The sequence below is a fragment of the Branchiostoma belcheri genome, unplaced genomic scaffold, assembly GCF_001625305.1.
Source record: "Branchiostoma belcheri isolate BF01 breed outbred unplaced genomic scaffold, Haploidv18h27 scaffold7, whole genome shotgun sequence".
Lineage (NCBI taxonomy): Eukaryota > Metazoa > Chordata > Leptocardii > Amphioxiformes > Branchiostomatidae > Branchiostoma > Branchiostoma belcheri.
This window is the reverse complement of record NW_017804353.1, coordinates 5,051,814-5,071,072: the sequence shown is the minus strand read 5'-3', so window position 1 is coordinate 5,071,072 and position 19,259 is coordinate 5,051,814. Positions and strand designations below refer to the sequence as shown.

Here is a 19,259-nt window from a genome sequence, read left to right as displayed (position 1 = left end):
ACCTTAACCATGTCTTCTAGGAACCCCAGGGCGAGCAGCGCGCCAAGAACAACACGCAGCGGATCTGCCCTTGGCCCTTCGCGGCACACTGTGTATTTGGAGTGCGCCTGTTAGGACTATATCACGGGCGGACGCTGAAAGCTTACGTTTCAGCCGAACCTGATTCCGCTCCACGCACAGTTTCAGCTCAGTGAGCGGCGGTGTAATAAACTGTCAAGGGTTACAACTGTGCTAAGAACGTTTGCTTTGACTCTCACTAGACGGGCTTCTGGGTTCTCCTATTCTTTACACTGTTGTTCTTTCCCGGCTTTAGCCTGGAGTCCAGCCTTCCTTAACTTTAAGTCCACTTGATCCTCTTGTTGGCGGGGTAGCGGATCTTGGGGACAGCACTAGTAAAGCTAACAAGGCTGGACTCCAGGCTACCCTTTCTCAGAGTTTTCTGCCAAAGCTCTCCCCGGCTTCCAACAATTGAAGCTTTCCGGCTGGCCGTCTCCTGGCCTTGGTGCTGATGTCTTTCCCTTTAATGAATACCCAGCGACACCGCTCATGTTTCTGTGATACGCAATTAAGACGTAAGAACAAAAGTAGTATTATTCTCGATATTTTTATAGAAACAAATCCTTTGCTTACACATAAACTTAGTCTGTACTTCGCTGTAATGGGAGATACTGATACTGGGTAAATGTTGGCTATGACTGGTGTAAGAATATGCAACTAATCAAATTCACGTTTAAGACACATTGGTGAGACAAAGGCTGGTGGCAACACTTGTTGGCACTTAACGGACATAATCAAAGAAAATAAACAATATGTCTAATAGTATTTCTTGCCACCTTGTTGCTGTGTTTGTAGTCGCCACCAGACTCCTTTGCAAGCTAAAAATAGTTAAAATCGGCCTAAAATGGGGATATAATTGGCCAGAGGAGCTGGCCAGCCAGAGAGGGTCCATTTGCCTGGAATGAGTCTGTTGGAGACTATTGTGTTTGAACCTTGTCGTGTGTACGCGTTGCCGCACATGTCCACTCACGGTCGCCATGTTGACCTTCTGACACGTTCTTCTTTTCCAGATGTTACAAGTTCACGAAGAGATCAACTCCCTACAGAAAACTCTGGTCAAGTTGAAAGAACAACATCTCAGGAACGTAGGAAGGTGGGGAAACGTTTATGTAAATGTTAACCTGGTGCCACTCAAAGTATCTGTAATGGTGAGATTTACTAGTAGTTGTGACTTTCCACGTCCTTTTTATGGCTCTTATTTCTGTATAAACTGTTAAATTAAAAGAGTACCTACAGGTGGGAAATGTTCTTAAATATCAAGCCGCCTCCCGTCTCCAAATGTTTATTTTGACACCATCCGTCGACCTTTTAATGAGAGTTTGATTGTTTTCGGTTTATAGTTCCTGTTGTGACAGAAAACTCCCGCAGTGACAACCTTAAACCCGTCTTTCTTCAGGCTGCCCTCTCGCGTGTGATTGGCGTGCACGGTAGCCATGTTGACTCTTCCAGAACTGCGCCTCTCGAAATATCCAGTCTGCAGGTTTTTAGCCGGTCATTTCGGTTGAATCACGACCCGTGATGGTCTCTGTGTTTATCCAATAAACAAGAGCCTCGTGTGTTACCAGGGTTCTAAATTAAAGGTGGTCCAATATGGCCGCTGACCACTCAAATTTAGACTGGGACAACTAAAAAGACACTTTGGAACATTTGTGGCACAATAGAAAAATAATCAACATCAGAATCTCAACCTTTCTTTTGTTTATCAGGCACACGTCCCGGCTTTTGGATCCGGAAAAGTCCCCCTGAATTTCCTGTCTACACTGCAATTTTAGCGCGCCTGCGCCTGGGAGTGAACATAAGCAAAATGAAGTTGAATTCAAGTTGAAGTCATACAATACTTCCCAAAAACAGGTTGGGACAGTTCATCCTCACTTCGGGACAATTGACATGTATTTTTGGGACAGTGCTTGGACAATAGGAAGAAAAGTTAATTTCGAGGCCTGAGGTTACGTGTACTTTCCCCTGTACTCGGTCATGTGTACAAGTACGACTTGTGTACAACCATGAGACGTGCGTTCACCACCCCGGTACAACTGGTCCGGATAACGCGGGGCCATGTGCGGAGTGGTGAGTGATAACCCGGCGACACTGCAGGCTGATGACAGTATGATGGACGGCCTTGGTGACAGCCACGTTCCTGTCTTCTCTTTAAAACACTTTCTCCAGAACGGAGTGCAGAAAGGAGGAAATGGCCCGAACGGAGAGGTTTTCATACTTGGATGCATAACAGTTCTCAAACCGGTTTAGACCCCATTCCTCTTAAGTCTTCATCTTACAACAATCTTCAGGTCCCTTCGAATATTTCTTTGACTTCTTACAACCTCAAGGCCTAATCCAGTGTTGCTATTCAATCGTGGCATGTGTAGCTAGTGTCTATTTCTACGGCATTTTCTCTGTGTTAGGACAACTAAAACAGCTTTCAGGATTTAGTTTGGTTTAGTTTAGCTTAGTGCTAACGGTCAACCGATAAATGTAGGCATAGCAGGTTTTTTTTCTTCATAAATCGCATTGGTCAATGTTCCATGTCTGGGCTACAAAACAGTTTTGTATTCTTTAAGTTTAAATTTACTGTTTAGTCCTAACAGTTTTATAGTCGTGAACAACATAGGAATACCAGCAGGTGGTCTTTTCTGAACCATATTCCGTGTGATTTATGAAGGTAGACAGAGTAAATCATCTGGTGTTGATAATACCGTAATCAGACATTGGACTTCTCTGCTATGATAACCCATTTTCTGCCCAGTGGGGGTCATGAGACGGCTTGAGATGACTATAAATACTTAAAGTTCAATTTTCTAAGACGCAGCGGGACGATCTGCAGGAACGGGCCGCGCCGCGGTTACTCCAGGTCATTGACCTTTCACATGCACCTGCGCCATCCATCTGGAAACGGTGACGTCAGAAATGTCAAAAGACCCTGTTAGACCAGACTCTTGTGACGTGCTACATGTAGCTTCTACGAGACTTCAGAAGCAATAAAGAGTAGAAACTGGCCAAAAAGACGAATATCATGTGGGTTGTTATTTGTCTATTTTGGTCAATTTTTGCTCTTTCCGTCCGCTTCTGTAGCCTCCTTCGCAGATCTAGACTTCTGAGGCGTTAAATTTTTTCTTGGGAGCGACGCGAGTTATGCCGCGGATGGACGTTGCCTTTGTCGGGTAGAGACGGTTTCGCCACTGAAAAAAAATTAACGCCACCCCCTCAGAAGTCTGCGAAGGAGGCTATATGGTATCTACCACTTCCGGAGCCTGGTAGAGGCTAGCGGCGTGGGCGAAGGGACAAATCCCGCTCACAATACCGAGTTAGCCCCAGACATGTCCGTCTCTCCCCCTTCCGCAGCACGAGAGTTTCTGTAAGGCCCACTTCTGACATGAGAAAGCCCAGTTTTCCCTGCATGACGCCCGAGCGTGGGTTTGACGGGGTATTACCTGGGTGAACGCGCTGGTGGAATGGTAGGAGCGAAGCTCTGGCTTCTACACAGCCCGGAGCGGCGAACAGAACTTGGCACGAGTTACGGCACCGTGTGGCCAACTAGACTAGAAGAGAACCAGTTGTAAACACTATCTGAGAGCTTACGTGAAGTGGGTTGTGTGTAATAAATCGTGTTGGGCGTGTGTTTTAAGCACGACTTGGGAAAACAATGTCGTCTTGGGTTGTTCCGGGATCTTTGTGGGGGTGGGGGGGCTGGCCAACGTCAAAGCGACAAAGAGCGAGATGTTTATAACTTAAAAGTTCAGTGAACTCTGAATTTTATAGCACGGTTGTCTGACCTACATTTTACATTGCTTTCTCTTCGTCTGTGTGGATGCTTTTGTCTATTTGCGCAAATTAGGTCAAGAAGAAACGAGGCAGTCAGAATGGTTGGTTGAAAACTTGCCATCAATGTCATAGAGAGGATGGTTGCCAGAATGTCGCTTGGAAAAAAAATTAACATATTATGAATACTTGTTGTATGCTTTCTGCACTCTTTGTTTGTTCGTTTGTTTGCTTTGATACCCTTGAACCGACCCCCTTCGAATGTAAAGCTTTGATGTTATATACGATTCATTTTCCATTCTTACAGCATAACACAAGAAAGCATACGGATATACTGAAATCTATCGCTTATGACAAAGCACACATGTAGTCGTCATGTTTTGAAATATGGCAGTAATTGAAGACATGCTGTACACATCCAGAGGGGGGTTGACCTTCAGTTACTCCGGCAATTAAGATAAGGCCCTAAGAAGTGAAGGTAATACAGCGGATCACATTTCATACCCCTCTGCAAAAACATCCTGTGGAAAAGCGACCGGCTGCAGGCCTCGAAATTAAAGGTGGTCCAATTGCCACTGACCACTAAAATGGGACAACTGAAAAGACACTTTGGGACATTTTTGGGACAATAGAAAAATAATCAACATCAAAATGTCAGCCCTTCTTTTGTTTATCAGGCACATGTCCGGGCTTTTAGATCCGGAAAAGTCCCCCCGAATTTCCTGTCTATTCTGCAGTTATAGTGCGCCTGGGAGTGAATATAAGCAAAATAAAGTTGACTTCAAGTTGAAGTCACAGCATACTTCCCAACAAAACAGGTTGGGAACACTTCGGGACAATTGAATTTTATTTTTGGGACAGTGCTGGGACAATAGGAAGAAAAGTTAGTTTCGAGCCCTGCGGTTGAACGTAATACAGACGGGAGTGTCTGGGACGGTAAGGCCACGGCTGCCGTTTTAGGGCAAGCCCCAATTTTGTTCGGACCGCCCGGTGGGTACGTTGGGCAATCACGGCTCAGGTGGGATTCAGCACAGGAATTTAAAGCTTAGCGGTCCTTAGTGATGAACATGGAGAGACTGAAGACTCGAGACTGAGTAGGCGGAGATGTAGAACAGGGACTTGGGCTCCTTTACACTCCAGTTTCCACTGGAGGCTGTGACCGATGAGCGATCGCTCAGCGACCAAAATGATGTAACCCAACTTGTTACCATGGTGACAGACGTCTGGTCCCGGTCATTGACCGTAGTTAAGGGTCACACAAATCGAATTCCAGTCGCTCAACAATCGCTGAGCGATCTCTGTCCGGAGAGTCTCATCAGAAACTCTTACAATGGGAAACTGCTACCTGCTGTCTAAACCTTAACCCAATACAGATTTGGCTACCATAGCAGGCTGAGGGTTAATGAGAACTACCGTTTGTGTGTTGATAGTACCATAAAATGATGATATTTAGGTGATGCTTATTAGCCCCTTGTATTCTGACTCTTCAGTAGGTAGTAGGCTAGTAGCGTATATGTAAGAATACCCAGATCCACAATATGATGGCAGAAAGGTCCATTTATGTTATTCTTGGCAATATGTGCTGGATGTCTGTCAATGCTTTGTCAAATTAATGGTTGGATGTCACGAAAGCGTTTCCCTCCACAGCTTTAACGTTTCGTGTATAATTCAATATGTAAGCACAATGACAGACCCGTCAGGATGTTGTCAGGAAAAGCCAGCCACCCCGAGCCGCCACGGGGTCGGCCCTGTGTGTGTACAAAATATAGCACTACAACATGTACACACACCTTAGGGCAGCGCCATGGCTCCGTACAACACATACACGTACACATACACTTCAGGGCAGCGCCACGGCTCGGTACAACACATACACGTACACATACACTTCAGGGCAGCGCAACGGCACCACGGCGGGTCGACAGGGAGTTGGTCTGTTCTTATGGGCGTAGACACAGACGTTGAACCAATCTAGCTATTTCTAGTCACTTTCTTGCAGGACGCTAGTATCCAAGGAAGGTGCGAAAGCGTCGAAGCTATAGTGGCAATTTTTTGGTCGGTGCAATTTTATCGGGAAAATATCATTATGACAACTCATGCCTCCTCCTCAGTCCTTGGAAAAGTCGCCCACACCCCCACAAAAAAAGAATAAGACAGACAACCAAATTCTTCAATTTGTTGCACAATAGATGTAAACACATTACAATATATTTCTTTCCAAACGCCGGAGAGACATTCACTGTGACCCTCCCTGATTTGAATGCCAAAGTCATGAAGCTCTCTAGTCTACAAACAGGTGTCAGGAGGTACGATCGCAGCGTTTTCCTACAAATTAGTGTAATCCTGTTTGTCTGACACGCTGTCATAACAGAAAACGTCACGATCTTTCCTCCCAACATCGGCATGGAGACGGCAGGTCACCTGTTGTGACTGTTAAATGTTCCGCTCCTTCAGAAGGCAGGGTCCTCACACCCCGCTGGTTAAAAACCGGGTCAGGGCGTTGACGAGCGTGTTGTTGTGTCTACCGTGGCCACATTAACTCTGTCCCACTTGTAAAGTCTTACACAGACTTGGTTTCGCGAAGTTAATTAGCTCGTAGTGGTAGAGATTGTGTTTCTCGTGTGTCCATGATAAGAGGTTAGACACTTAGTACGGCATCTTGTGTTGCACTGTTGCTCTGTGGCGTTAGGCAGTGGTGAAAATCGTGCACCAGAGACGATCACGGGTGGTCTGGGGATGCTTTGACTAAAAGGCTTCAAGATAACAATAGGAGAACGCCCTCTACCCTGACCGAGAAATAAACATCGATGTTGATACTCGTAATTACACAAAGCCATCGCTTCCATTCTCTGTCATCAACCTCCAGTATTCAAGAGGCAAAGCACTCCTAATGGTATTCCGCTAAAACACTTTAACAGGTGGTCAAGAATTTCGTGATGAAAGAAAATATGTAACAAGATTGTGGCCTCAGGAAATCAGTTAATGAAATGTAAGCTGACAGGGATTAGAAAAAGTTACTCTTCTCAGCTGGATTGTCCATAGCAAGAGATGGATAGGGCATGCTAACGGGTGGTCCGCTGTACAGTGCCCTTGTATCAACATGGTCAGGGATAAATTATACGGTCCTTCGGCCATCAATACTGACTAGATGAGGTTAAGGGCGCCGTTTCTCACGTCGAGTTTGTAGTAGAGAGATAAGAGTGGCTTAGTCCTGTTTTGTCTCTTGAACTGAACAACTACCCTCTTAGTGCCCTTGAAATGAACACCTTCCCCGTTTTTCGGACCATGTAAAGCGATTTTCTTCTAGACAGGTAAACCACTTCAGAAGCATTCCCCGCGCCACTGACATACCAAGGAGTCGTTTCCACCGCATTCTTCACAACAATTAACTCAAGTTAGGCGGGGTCGTGTGGCGAGTGTTCGTCTCAGAACCAAGAGGTCCCGGGTTCGAACCATGCCATGCCATGCCTTGTCTTGTACCATTGGGAAAGGCACTTCACACGACTTTCCTCACTTCTCACTTGTTGGAATAAAGAAAAAATAACTCTGTCTTCTCTGTCTTGTCACAGGGACGCCACGGCCGCAGCGCAGTTTCAGGCTAAAATCTCCGCCACGGAACACCAGTTAGAGAGGCTGAGGGCGAGGGAGAAGGAACTACAGCAAGAACAAGGTGCCAGGAAGTCTCACAAGAAACTGTCAGTGTTCTGAGACGTCTTGTAGTACATGTAAGTAACAGTCGGAGAGCAGGCCCGCTCTACATTCGAAAGGCAGGGAAGGTCAAATTCTTGTCAGAAATGTATGGACAACACAGACATGCATCAACACAAAGAGACAAAACATCAGAGAAACACAAACAAGTGTCCATCAACAAAACAACCCGTTGTTGACACAGAAGAGATGCGGAGAATACTCGGACTTTCTCCGACGTGACGGTAGCGTGTCGACTCTGAACTCTTGGGAAATGACACGTGTTTCTATGCCCGATAATTTTCGACGGTAATTTCCTCTCTTAAAGGCCGATGAAAACCTCTACAGACTGTTGACAACAGCAGAGAACACTCCGAGGTTTGCACCGTTCGATTCACTGGTGACGTCTTTCGTTATTTTCTTTAAAGTACAGGGAACCTCTAGTTGGTTCTAGTAATACTTGTCGCAGACCTAAGATGGAACCAGGCTTGTATACTTCTGAAATAGTAACAGACCATATCCTCTTTCATACTTATCATATCGATTTTATAACAAAAACATGAAAAAAAAAGACATTTTGTCTCTACGGAAATGACTGTCTCGGTGAATGATTTGTTTTTCACCTGTGTGCGGTGAGATATCATCTCAAGGCCTTGTTTTCTGGAGTTTATTTGCGGGGACCGAAATGGTCCAGAAAGATGCTATCACACCTGGCCGTGCGCCCTTAAGAAGTAGACGGTCCGTCTCCTTAACTTCCCGCCACGGACTGTAGTCCGCTGACCGCAGGATCTATCCCTGCATTGTACGGAGTGTCCCTAGCAAGCTAAAGTAGACAACCGCGGAGGTTGTGTGGGTTAACACGGCTGCCCCCAGGGCCAGACGGATGATTTGAGTCACTGTTTTATCGACAATGCAGATATGAGAACCCGTATCCTCGGATTTCCTTTTAAAAATTTGCCAAACATAGGCATAATCCTGATCATAGACATACGTAATTTGTTTATTAGTAATACCTGAGTGTAGGCAGTACTTAAATTGGGGAAAATTTCCACGGTGGTTTAAGATATGCACATGAGAACAATTTGATGACTAAAAAGAGCCACTCGCCATTAGCAATAAATGCATCATGTACGCATATAATTTATGAACGAACTTAGCTTGATCTTTCAAGTAGATACTGGGAGGAAATACGTAGCGTTCTCTGGTTGGCCTTTTTTAAGACCGGCGACCCTCTTTAATTGTTGAATGAACGGGACATTTGAGGACGTTGCGATCTTACCTCCCAGTATCTATACGGAGACTGGAGTTGTTGAATGACAGGGGAATTTTCCGTCCCGTCCTTGTGGTCTATCCCGACCGCAGCCTGAGTCATCCCAGCTACGCAGGCCTGCCGAACACAGCCCGGGACATCCCGGAGAGGTCTATAATTGCCAGGATACGCAGACAGACAAATTGCAAGTTTCCTTACCTGGCTAGACCTAACGTTAGGACACAGTGCGTGGTGGCGGGAGTCGGTATCACCCGGCACGGTACATACAAGACCACTTCCCGGCGGGTCTGGAGGACAGCCAGCGGTGAGAGTCCTGTGGAGGACCGGGGGTGTGAGGTCGTCTGAGACCTGGGACAGAACGTCTACTCAGACATGCGCACTGATCCAGTCACCATCAGCTCAATTCGATCAAAGACGCGATGCATACCCAGTAAACATTAGGGTAGATACATGTTTGTGTATGTGAATTGAAATTAAATGGAAGAGGGGACGTAGAAAAAAAGTTTCGTCGGCCTAGTACGCAAAAATTGCTCCGTTGTTATTCTGCTCTTCCCAAAATATAGCACAAACGTGTTACGCATACGGCATGTACGTAACATCTCTATAGAAAATGATTGAAGTTTTCTGACGCTAAGCTTTTTGGACAGACATACAGTTTCTACCAAAAATAGAAAACCTATTTCAAACCGCTCAGTTAAAGTTGTGCAGGCTCGGCCTACTCTGTGAGAACCGTCAAAAGTGGAACGTGTCACGATTTGTAGAGGTACAGGTGTAGGGTAGCCGAGGCTAGCGGGGTGAACCGAGCTGTCAGAGAACTGCACAAGACGAGATCTCACTCTAGACTGACTCCTACTCCTAACACAGGGTCGTGTAAAACTGGGGAAATGGCCCCTCACAACATCTGCTTGCAAGCTGAGCGGAATGTATCAAGAGTTCTCATTAGCTAGACTTCAACGTTGATATAGCGGCTACATACAGCAACATTGAACGACGCCATACCATAATGTAGCTAATGAGTCCTTATCATCACCATCTCTCCCCATGTGTGACGTGTAGCTGCCGCTGGTTTCTGTTCGCGACACCCGGCTCACGGCGGCGACAGGCAGCCGGGGAACGCTGCAACTCACGCCGCTAACCACTTTGTTCGCTCTCTGATTAACGCTCTTCATAACATTTCAAACATGTTTTCAACCCGGTGGGTGGTGATTTGGAGTTGAACCTAGAAAGCCAACATATTCCAGCAAGCTTAGAGTGTTTCCCTTCACGATGCTAGAGGTATGTGTAGTGAATTTGACAGTCTTTGTTAAAATGAATACATTGCAGGTAAATATTCTATCGTCCAAGAACATGGCGGCTCCTACCTTTGAGACTTTCCGCGTCATGTTTGATGTATTGATTACATCTAAACGCAAACCAGAAACTATGCACCGATATGATAAGAATACAGCAAAAGTGGTCATGGTTATTGTTTTGTTCAAAGCTACCAGGCTACTATCAAATTGGCATGAAAAGTCGATTTTCTTTGTTTTATTCTGTAACATATCAGGGATCGAAATAATGGGTGCATGTGCACCTTAGTGCACCCAAATCTGGATCGGTGCACCCAATTTTTGACTGTGGGTGCACCGGTGCACCTAAATATTTTTGTAGTATTAGTACGGTAAAGGTACAAAACACTGTAATTCCAACATTGCTTTGATGGAATAAAATAATAAAAAACCTTTGATGCACTGCTTGTTTGAAATTCTTGAGATAGAATTAGATTTACTTCAGTTTTTAAAGCCCGAAAAATTATGTGTCGGCGCAGTGCCGACTTCGCGTTACCCACCAACTTCCGGATCCCGACTACAACACTGGACATGATCTCTCTTCCCTCTCGTTCCCCGGTTTCTTGATAGTCATGTGACCAAAACATCGCGAACTCGCTTCCGGAACTTTCCGACGTCTTTTGGGAGTTACCTCGGGGGCATGTCATGTGACAAAGTGTTGTTTTCGTGCAGTTTTCGCTTGACTTCGATAATCTTCGAGGTCACATCGTCAAAACCCGGGTGTCGACAAAATTCGGCCATGAAATTCGTGGATGACAAAGCAAAACAAATATGTCGAGACAGACTTCGCTTCTACGGTTCCTTCAGCCGAGGTCCGATCGTGATGACGACGAGATGTGGCAACATCAGCCCAAGCTCTTCAGAACCCCGAAGGAAGCGATGAAGCTGGAAACCAACGGGAAACACGCCCGGACGAGCGAGAAGTGGACAGACCGTGCCGTGGGAGCGCCGAGACAGAGGGGGAGGGGGCGGCCATGTGCTCTCGACAACATTCCCGGGCCCTCCTCCACGGCCTCCCGAGCTCCTTCCGACTGTCCAGTTCCGGGTCATCAGAGTCGGAGTCCGAAACCGAATCAACCGAGAAGTCAAGTGCAAAAAGATTGAGGCTTTGTGTGATTTTTTTTCATTTCTAGATTTTTTTTATAATTTTTTTTTTCGATCTCGGCATCCTAATTTGCCCTTTTTCGGTAAGATCATTACTGTGTTATTTCCATAGCGATGCAATTTCCACTCTTGCTACGATCATTTTTAGCATTCTTTACGTGTGGAATATTAATTTGATATTAATAATATTTAACTTATTAATCTACTACTGGAAATATGTGGTGCACCCAAATTTTTTTTGGTGCACCTAATTTTTTTGGTTAGGTGCACCAGTGCACCTAATCAAAAAAATGAATTTCGATCCCTGCATATTATAAATCAAAATAGTTAAAGCTTTGATTTCCCTTGCCAAGGTTGATCTGATGCCAATCACTGTTTGGCCCCGAGAAGAGGAAGAAGAAGAAACCAGATGATCTACCCCCCCCCCCCACCTTGGACCCCACGATCCCCTGCAGTCTGCATCCTACCACACATGGGAGAAAACTAATCTCTTCTGCAAGCACACATGATTTTGTTTGGCTAAAGAAAATATCCAGTTATTTATTTACCCAAGGATTACATACTGAGAAACACTTGAGAGATCAGTGGAAGATTCTAATCCTTATGTGGACCACATCTGCTGACTAAACTGACAAAAAAACAAACTTGAAAAGTCAAATAGTCAGTGCTGTGGCAAGTTAACGTTGACGAATGGGTGTAGGGTGAGAGGTGTACTGACCAGTGACACTTCGGAAGAGGACTGAGCTCAAAAATAATCTATCAGGCTTCCGGGATTCACTGCTCGCTATGTGGCACAGGGAAAAAGCGGGGAGCCAAACTGTTGAGCAGGTGTCAGACGTGACGGGACCCTCGGTACAGGCGCTCAGAGACTCACAAAGCGATAAGAGGTCTTCCGGATTGGCCCAACTTCTACAAGTCGTCTTGTAAAACATCTAAGACACGTTCCCTTGACGGTCATGCGTCTTGGAAAACGATCACGAGCAGGGACTTGTCATCGAATGATTTATTTCTATCGACAGGACTGAAAACAATAACCCAGTCTGAATTATTTTTATCGGACGTTGATCTAGCTACTCATTAGTGACAACGTTCGACGAAAGGTTGATTGGGCATTTGTCATTGTCAGTGATGGAGGGTAAGAAAGTGGCGGAATATGGGGATTTCAGTCTAGTTGTCGCCACGACTAGAGATGTACGACATATCTGTCTTTACTAGCTGTCTGTCGTCACCGATTTAGTCTCCACTAGCAGGTGCAGTACATCTGCAGAGAGGAACAGAGAAAAAACGCGTACGCGCACAACTAGAAAGACCTACAAACAAGCCCAAGCTTGCTTGGAGATTAGTCACCAGAGTCCAAATGCCTTGAGCGCTCAGTGCCAGTTTTCAACAACAATGCCTGAAACATTACGCTCGTTTTAGTAATAAACGGCGGGCTGTTATTGAACACGACGTTAGTGAAGAAAGCGGTGAAAAATCGTCGCCACGGGCCCAGACTAGACGCGTGGGACACATTGTGAACAAATGGATCGGTAACTGTTTGGTTTCCACCCTGTAAATTTGAAAGGCCGTCTCTAGTTCACTGAATCATCAGAGACATTTAGGCCCATTGCCAAACACCACAAATAGTACAACCAAATTCACTGTGGTTTGCCACTTGGCAGGCGTTTCTTCAGTTACTGATTAAACTCCGCGGAGATGTTCTCATATACAGGCGGCACGGCTTCTCGGCCCTGCACGTAACGTGGTCTATAGCTAGGTCCGGACGGACTGGGGCGACAGAGACTTATGGGAGCATAGACTAGAGACAGTCACTTGTCTTTTGATAATTGAATGAATCAAAGCATCAATATATAAGCTGATGAGATGTTGTTGATAGGAAGAAAGGTGGTGTTCTCGCTGCCTCTTGGTTGCGAAGCTTTTGCGTAATTCCCTCCCTACATCTGCTTGAAGATGACGTTTCGACACTTTCGTCCCGAACTAGCCTGGCTGCCAGACACATAAAACACTAGGCCCAGAATTACGTCATTGTGAACCAGGGTATAACTGACGGAGGCTGTGGTATAATTTCATAGAACTGACCTGTGTAGGGCCTGGAAACAGTCTGGCACCCAGGCTAATCCCGAACTCTACCCAACCCCAAATATATTAGAGAGCAAGTATTGGTGCCCTGGTATACAAATGGATGGCGCCCAGGCTAACCCAACCCCTTACCCCTCTACTTTTCTCCGCAATCCTTGACCCCAGAATAGGGTGGTGTACTGAAAGTGCCCAGACCGGGACGGGGGTAGAATAAAGTCAGTCCTTACAGGACACATGACGGGAAGTTCGCCGGCCTTGACCTTCAGATAAGTGGGATGTGTTCCGGTTGTCCTTCCGGGATTAGTGTTTTATGGAGAGGGCTTTAGATTCTGTGACCAACTAGCTTCTAGATTTCTTACGGCCCGCCGCGCCACAGAAGGAAATCATAGATCACGAAAGACAATGTCAAGTCATTTTGGGCAGCATTATGTCACCGTTGTGCCCCGTTATTGTCTGACTCATCGCATTGACACAGAACAACTTCAGACATGTACTCATGTTTGTTGCCGTACTTCTGACCGCCATGTAACTACAACTTGCGTGGTCTTCAGATAACATCACCTTCAAGGACATAATCGATGCGGAAAGAACTATTCTGAAGGGTGTTGTTGCCGAAAATAAAGCGAACCTTTCGTACCTAAAAGATCGGGAAGACAGGACACTGACGGTCTTTCCGTTGTAGTTCGTTTTCTTTTCTGTCAACTTCTCCAACACATTTACATTTTCACTTGTTTTGAACTACTTGTCGATAAATCGACCCTGGGGAAATTATCGTCCACCGCCTCTGCCTGGCGATAGATGTTCCTTGTCCCCGTGTACCGTACGTTTATGTCATTTCCTACACCCCCAAGCACTATTATCTCAAATGTACGTCTTGGTGGGTCACAAACAATCACAATCACCCCTTCATGTCGTTGAAAATCGTTACGTTTATTCACTCATATTTCCACACAAATCTATCTGTCCTATGGTATTAGCATTGTCGACGTCAAAGGCAAAAGCATAGATGTTAGTCTTGATGCTTAGCACTGCTCAAGAACTAGTAACTATTAACATACATTGTACCTGTCACAATTGTTGTGCAATCACGTTCTGTAAAGACTGTATGGCAATGGTTCCAGTTCCTGCATAAACATATACTGTGTGTATGTAGCACTTTCTGGCCCCTTCCAACCCATTAAAGCTCGATACCGTTACATACAAGAGAACAGTAGGTTAACGGTGGGAGAATAGAGAGAGACAAATCATCTCGCCCAGGGCACCTCGGCGCCAGACCTTACACGTCCAAGTTCACGCGCCATTAGGACACAATAGTCCGCCGTCTGAGGCTTTGTCCCGCTCCGCTCAACTCAACGGGCTCAGACAATCCGCTTTTTCTCGGTCTAGCTTTCTCCACAGATTACATAACATCGCGCAACTAGTTTGAACATGCGGCACGGCTTAAGAAGTCTATTGTGTGAGCCTGTCGGGCAAATTTATCCCTTTTCTACATAAACACCACTTGTGGCTGTTGTTCTACACAGGGTAAGATTTACGTTCTTTAAGAACAGTCTTTGCTTTGTATTGAGGATAAAGAGGATTTGTAGTGTTCAGTGATTGTCAGTTGGAGCACACTTGAGACCTAAAAAGGTGGCGGATGAAAGAAGAAGCAACAGCCGAGAAGGATTTGCCGCAGTGCTTGTATGTTGGGAGGGGGGGTCGGTGGCCACACAGGTCGCCGTTCGTGTAAGATGCTGCCTAGGTTGGCACTATATATAGCAAGCAAGGGAGACCTAGCGATACTCACTTGGTATTTTTCCGGCACGAAACGCCGCAATAGCTGCGGTTGTAGATAGACAAGAGATACTAGTAACCTGCGCTACCACCGATGATATTCAAGCAGATATTGGGAGAGAACATTGTGTCGTTCCCTACTGTGGAGGGAGGGGGCAGCTGTCAGAAATAGAGAGATCGTTACGATCCGCCTCCGCGTATCTTCTTGGATTATGGTGCTTGGTGGTACTCTTATGTTCTCCTTTGGCACCATGGTTAGTTAGATGGTAGATGGGGAATAAAGGAGAAATCTCAAAGGAGAGACAATCGTGAGTACCGCTAGTTTTGTTGATCCTCAGACCGTGATCACTTGGAGAACTGGGACTGAACAAGGCGACACCTTGGCTACACGGAGCCTGCTTCCTATCAACGTACCACCATTACTGTGATTTATGTACACTTTAACGAGTTGTGTTCACTTCTCCACTTTCACATTTTAGCCAAGTCACATTTTAGTCAAAAAGCCGTCTGTCCTCTCATTAGAATTTGACACTGTGTACCTGTTTTAACAGGAATGGGACACTCAATGCCAAGCCCGTAGAAGAGTAAAGTAAAAGGATTGTCAAACTGGCAGTGCTGTGTAGGAGGACTGACTTACTTCAAAGTTCAAACTTTACAAACCAAGAACCCTATTCAAGATAGACAACAACTGTTAAAATACTATTAGATGAAGGTTTTGCTAGGTCGGACGTTGATATCTTTAATACTTCGCACTTTGCAACATGTGCACGTTATCGTGTAGACCGACATCAAAGTTCCACATAATCCCCGGTGTTTTCGCTGAGGTCAGGTTTGCCTTCCCAGAGGATTTGTCCCACCTTGGGTGAACCTGAGTTTGTGTTGTTTGCAGGAGTTTTTATCGGGTCTATCGACCTTGCCCGGTTAACTCCAGCACACGTCTGAAGTGACAGAACCACACGGACGGTGTTAAACACCAACAGGTGGGATGAAAGAACCTGTAACGTTACCCATCATGCACCAGTCACGGGAAAACCGACAGGAGGATGCGGCCCTAGCCTCTACCAGGCTTCGGGAAGCGGCTGAAAAGAGTAGAAAATGACCAGATAGAGAGATTATATGCCAGGGGAGCGGCAAACTATTCTCTCAGGGCGGACCAACTCCCCTGGCATGTTAATCTAGTCTATTTGGTCAGTTTCTACTCTTTCCTGCCGCTTCCCGAAGCCTGGTAGAGGATATGCGGCCCCCTCTTGACGATGATGATATGATCTTATACATAAAAACAAATGCCGCAGGCACTGGATCTGTTTATTACAAAATCTTCCCAGGAGGCTAATTGTTTATATCAAACAGTAACAATGTGGAATAAGAGACAAATTTTGAAGTGTTTATCACATTAGATGATTGCCAGTATTCTAGACATACATGCATTCATGTATGCACGACGGGGTTCATGGGCACTTCAAATACTGTCTGTGTTCTTGTTTCTGTGACGGATCGTCCAACACCTCCAATAAAGACCCTTAGAAGAGAAGCTTAAAGATGTAACGCTTGAGTTTGCTCTCACACATTCTTGGCCAGTGTTCAGACTCCAGTGACAGATACCGTGCCTGGGGCGAGCACCACCGACGTAAACACCGGCACACTCTCATCCGAAAAACGGCAAAACCGAGCCGAAACGGCCCGCAGGATTGCCAAGGTAAGCACAAAAGTGTCGATGTGATATATACAGACTTCACCCGAGCTGTGCAAAGATCTGATAAGTCCTTTGTTAAGGAACACTTTATTTAAAGAACCTGCACAAACACGCAGAGATATGAGTTATGCCCATAAGCCTTTCGAGCGTCCAACAAGCACTTTTCCTATTAATGAGTAGCACTGGGAGAACAGATAGAACACAGCCGTACTGGGAAACCTCCCTCACAGGGTTTCCAAAGTCAAGGTCGTCTAGTAAGGTAAAAGACGTTCAAAGTCATCAGACTGGTACCAATGCCAATTGGTTTGGCTGTGCTCGTGTTTTAGATTATTTTTGTCTGATTCTAAAACCCATCTCTCTTTGTACAGAAAAGCAGGCTATTGAGATAGACAGGAGGCTGATTTTTCCTTCTGCAAAATATAATTGCAGATTGTAAAATACAGAATGCAGACGGGTATTTCGCACTCTGTAGGGTGTGATGGAAATGATTATATTTTGGCCCCGTGGCGGCTTTCGTAGGTACTGCAGGGGAACTTACGGTTTTGCTATCTCGTGTTTTGGATTTGCTATGGTCACGCGTCTTAGTTAAATAGCCTTTATTTTGGCATGAAGTGACATAACTTTGGGGCCTCTAGTGTTCTGATATCTAAGATTTCATAATCGCGATGGAATTCATCGAATATGATAACGATACACAAGTTGTTGCCAAAAATAGATCCTGTGATATAGATGACATACAACAGAAGCTTTGTTGCCTAAATTGATGAGGTAGGTTATAGGTGAGGAAATAATTGATATGAAAAGACGTGGTCTCAACTCGATAACCTTCTTAAATTATCCTCACAGGTACTGATTAGGTACTGTTGCCTAGCAGCATAAAACAACAATCTACTGTGTTTTGGCTAACTGTAGTACGTCTCTTGTTGTTATTATGATTCTCAGATTTAGTAAGACTCAAAGGATCTAAGTCACACATACTATGGGTCTAGTATCTGATTTTATGCATCTAAGAGCAGATGATGTGTTAATGCAACAGGAAATGGTTTTCCGTAAAACTAATCTAAGAAAACGTGACCTTGAAACCAAATACTATGCCCTTGTAAATCTCAGCATGCGGTCTTCAATCAAGATTTGCGTCTTTACGTATTTTTAGAACGATACTGACGTATGACTTGTTTTCCTATGTCTTTTCACTTGTTTTTACGTCGGTCAAGTGTTTGTCTATATACATGTCTCGCACAAGTTCAAGACATAACAAACAAGAGAAGAGACTTGCAAAAATAAGCACGGACCATACATCTACTTGAAGATAAGTTTGTACGGTTGTATGTTTACAATTTATCACGAGGCTGTCTATCGCCAGCAGTCACACGTCCAGCCGTGCAATGAAGACAGACGGAGTGTGAAAAAGATAACCTCCGAGACTTTAATGAATCTATCTCGGTCGTATATCGCGTCACTCTGTGTTGTTATTTGGTTTAATCAAAGTCAGACGGCTGGATTGAGACGTCTTCTGTCACAAAGGTGCCGTTTTAAGATTCCTTGGTGGAATTCCGTCCGTAGGGGGTCGTAGCGAGCGTGCCAAGTCGTGATGCATGACGGGTAACTTCCAAGCAGATATGTTTGCTTTATTTTCAACCAGCCACGGTAAGGTATATATGCAGTAGGGGAAGGTGGCACCAATTAATAGACGTACAGGACAGGGTCTATCCATTCGTCTATTTATTTATTTATCTATCTGTCTGTCTCTGTATGCTTTTCTAATCTAAGCCTGTTCTATCTATCTCTATCTATATAGAGCGAGTTACGGCATGAAACAGAACACATGCACGACTTTGCCAAGAATTGGTGCTTCGTGTGATGATTGTACGACGTTTGTGAGCGGGTCCCAAGGGAGGCATTGTGGAGAAAGTTACATGTGATACCACCCGTCCCACGGTGTCTCTTCCCCACCTGTACACAGAGGTTCATAGCCTCTAGCAGGCTTCGGGAGGCGGTTGGAAAGAGACGCGGCGGCAAACTGTACTCTCTAGCGGACCAACTCCCCTGGCATGTTATCTCTCTATTTGGTCGATTTCTACTCTTTCCAGCCGCCTTCCGAAGCCTGGTAGAGACTAGAGGTTCAGTCTGTTGAACAAAATGAAGAGAAACCGGGGTATACAACACTACAACAGGACCCAAACTGTCGTAATCCCCACAGACTGGCCAGACTGGCGGGACGGAAATATCACGGCCGATCGGACAGATAAGAATTACCAGCCTTTTAAATCCGAGCCTTTCTTGCTTGTTTGTAGTACTTACAGAAAATGAATGTGTGACCTTTCGCTTATAATGAAGTCTCTATAGCTCTGTATTTAGCCCGATGTAATTGCGTACATAGCGGGGATACCGGGAACACTGTGTTGTTGGTGAGGGTCCAAAACACAGATTACCGAGGGGGCGGAGACTTGTTGTTACTATACTTCATGCAGTCTTGTCCGTACTTGCTGCAAAATCTCCAAGCAGATGCAGG

General features: G+C 45.3%; 1 protein-coding gene across 1 annotated transcript in view; it reads left to right on the top strand.

Moving 5' to 3' along the window:
* LOC109484479 (zinc finger CCCH-type with G patch domain-containing protein-like) overlaps positions 1-7,910 on the top strand; it is a 101,236-nt gene extending 93,326 nt beyond the window's left edge. The window contains exons 13-14 of the mRNA XM_019787747.1: positions 1,068-1,150; positions 7,383-7,910. Of these exons, the coding sequence (XP_019643306.1) occupies positions 1,068-1,150; positions 7,383-7,521 (222 nt within the window). The 3' untranslated portion in view covers positions 7,522-7,910. The remainder of the gene's footprint in view (positions 1-1,067; positions 1,151-7,382) is intronic.
* Positions 7,911-19,259: the final 11,349 nt, after the last annotated feature.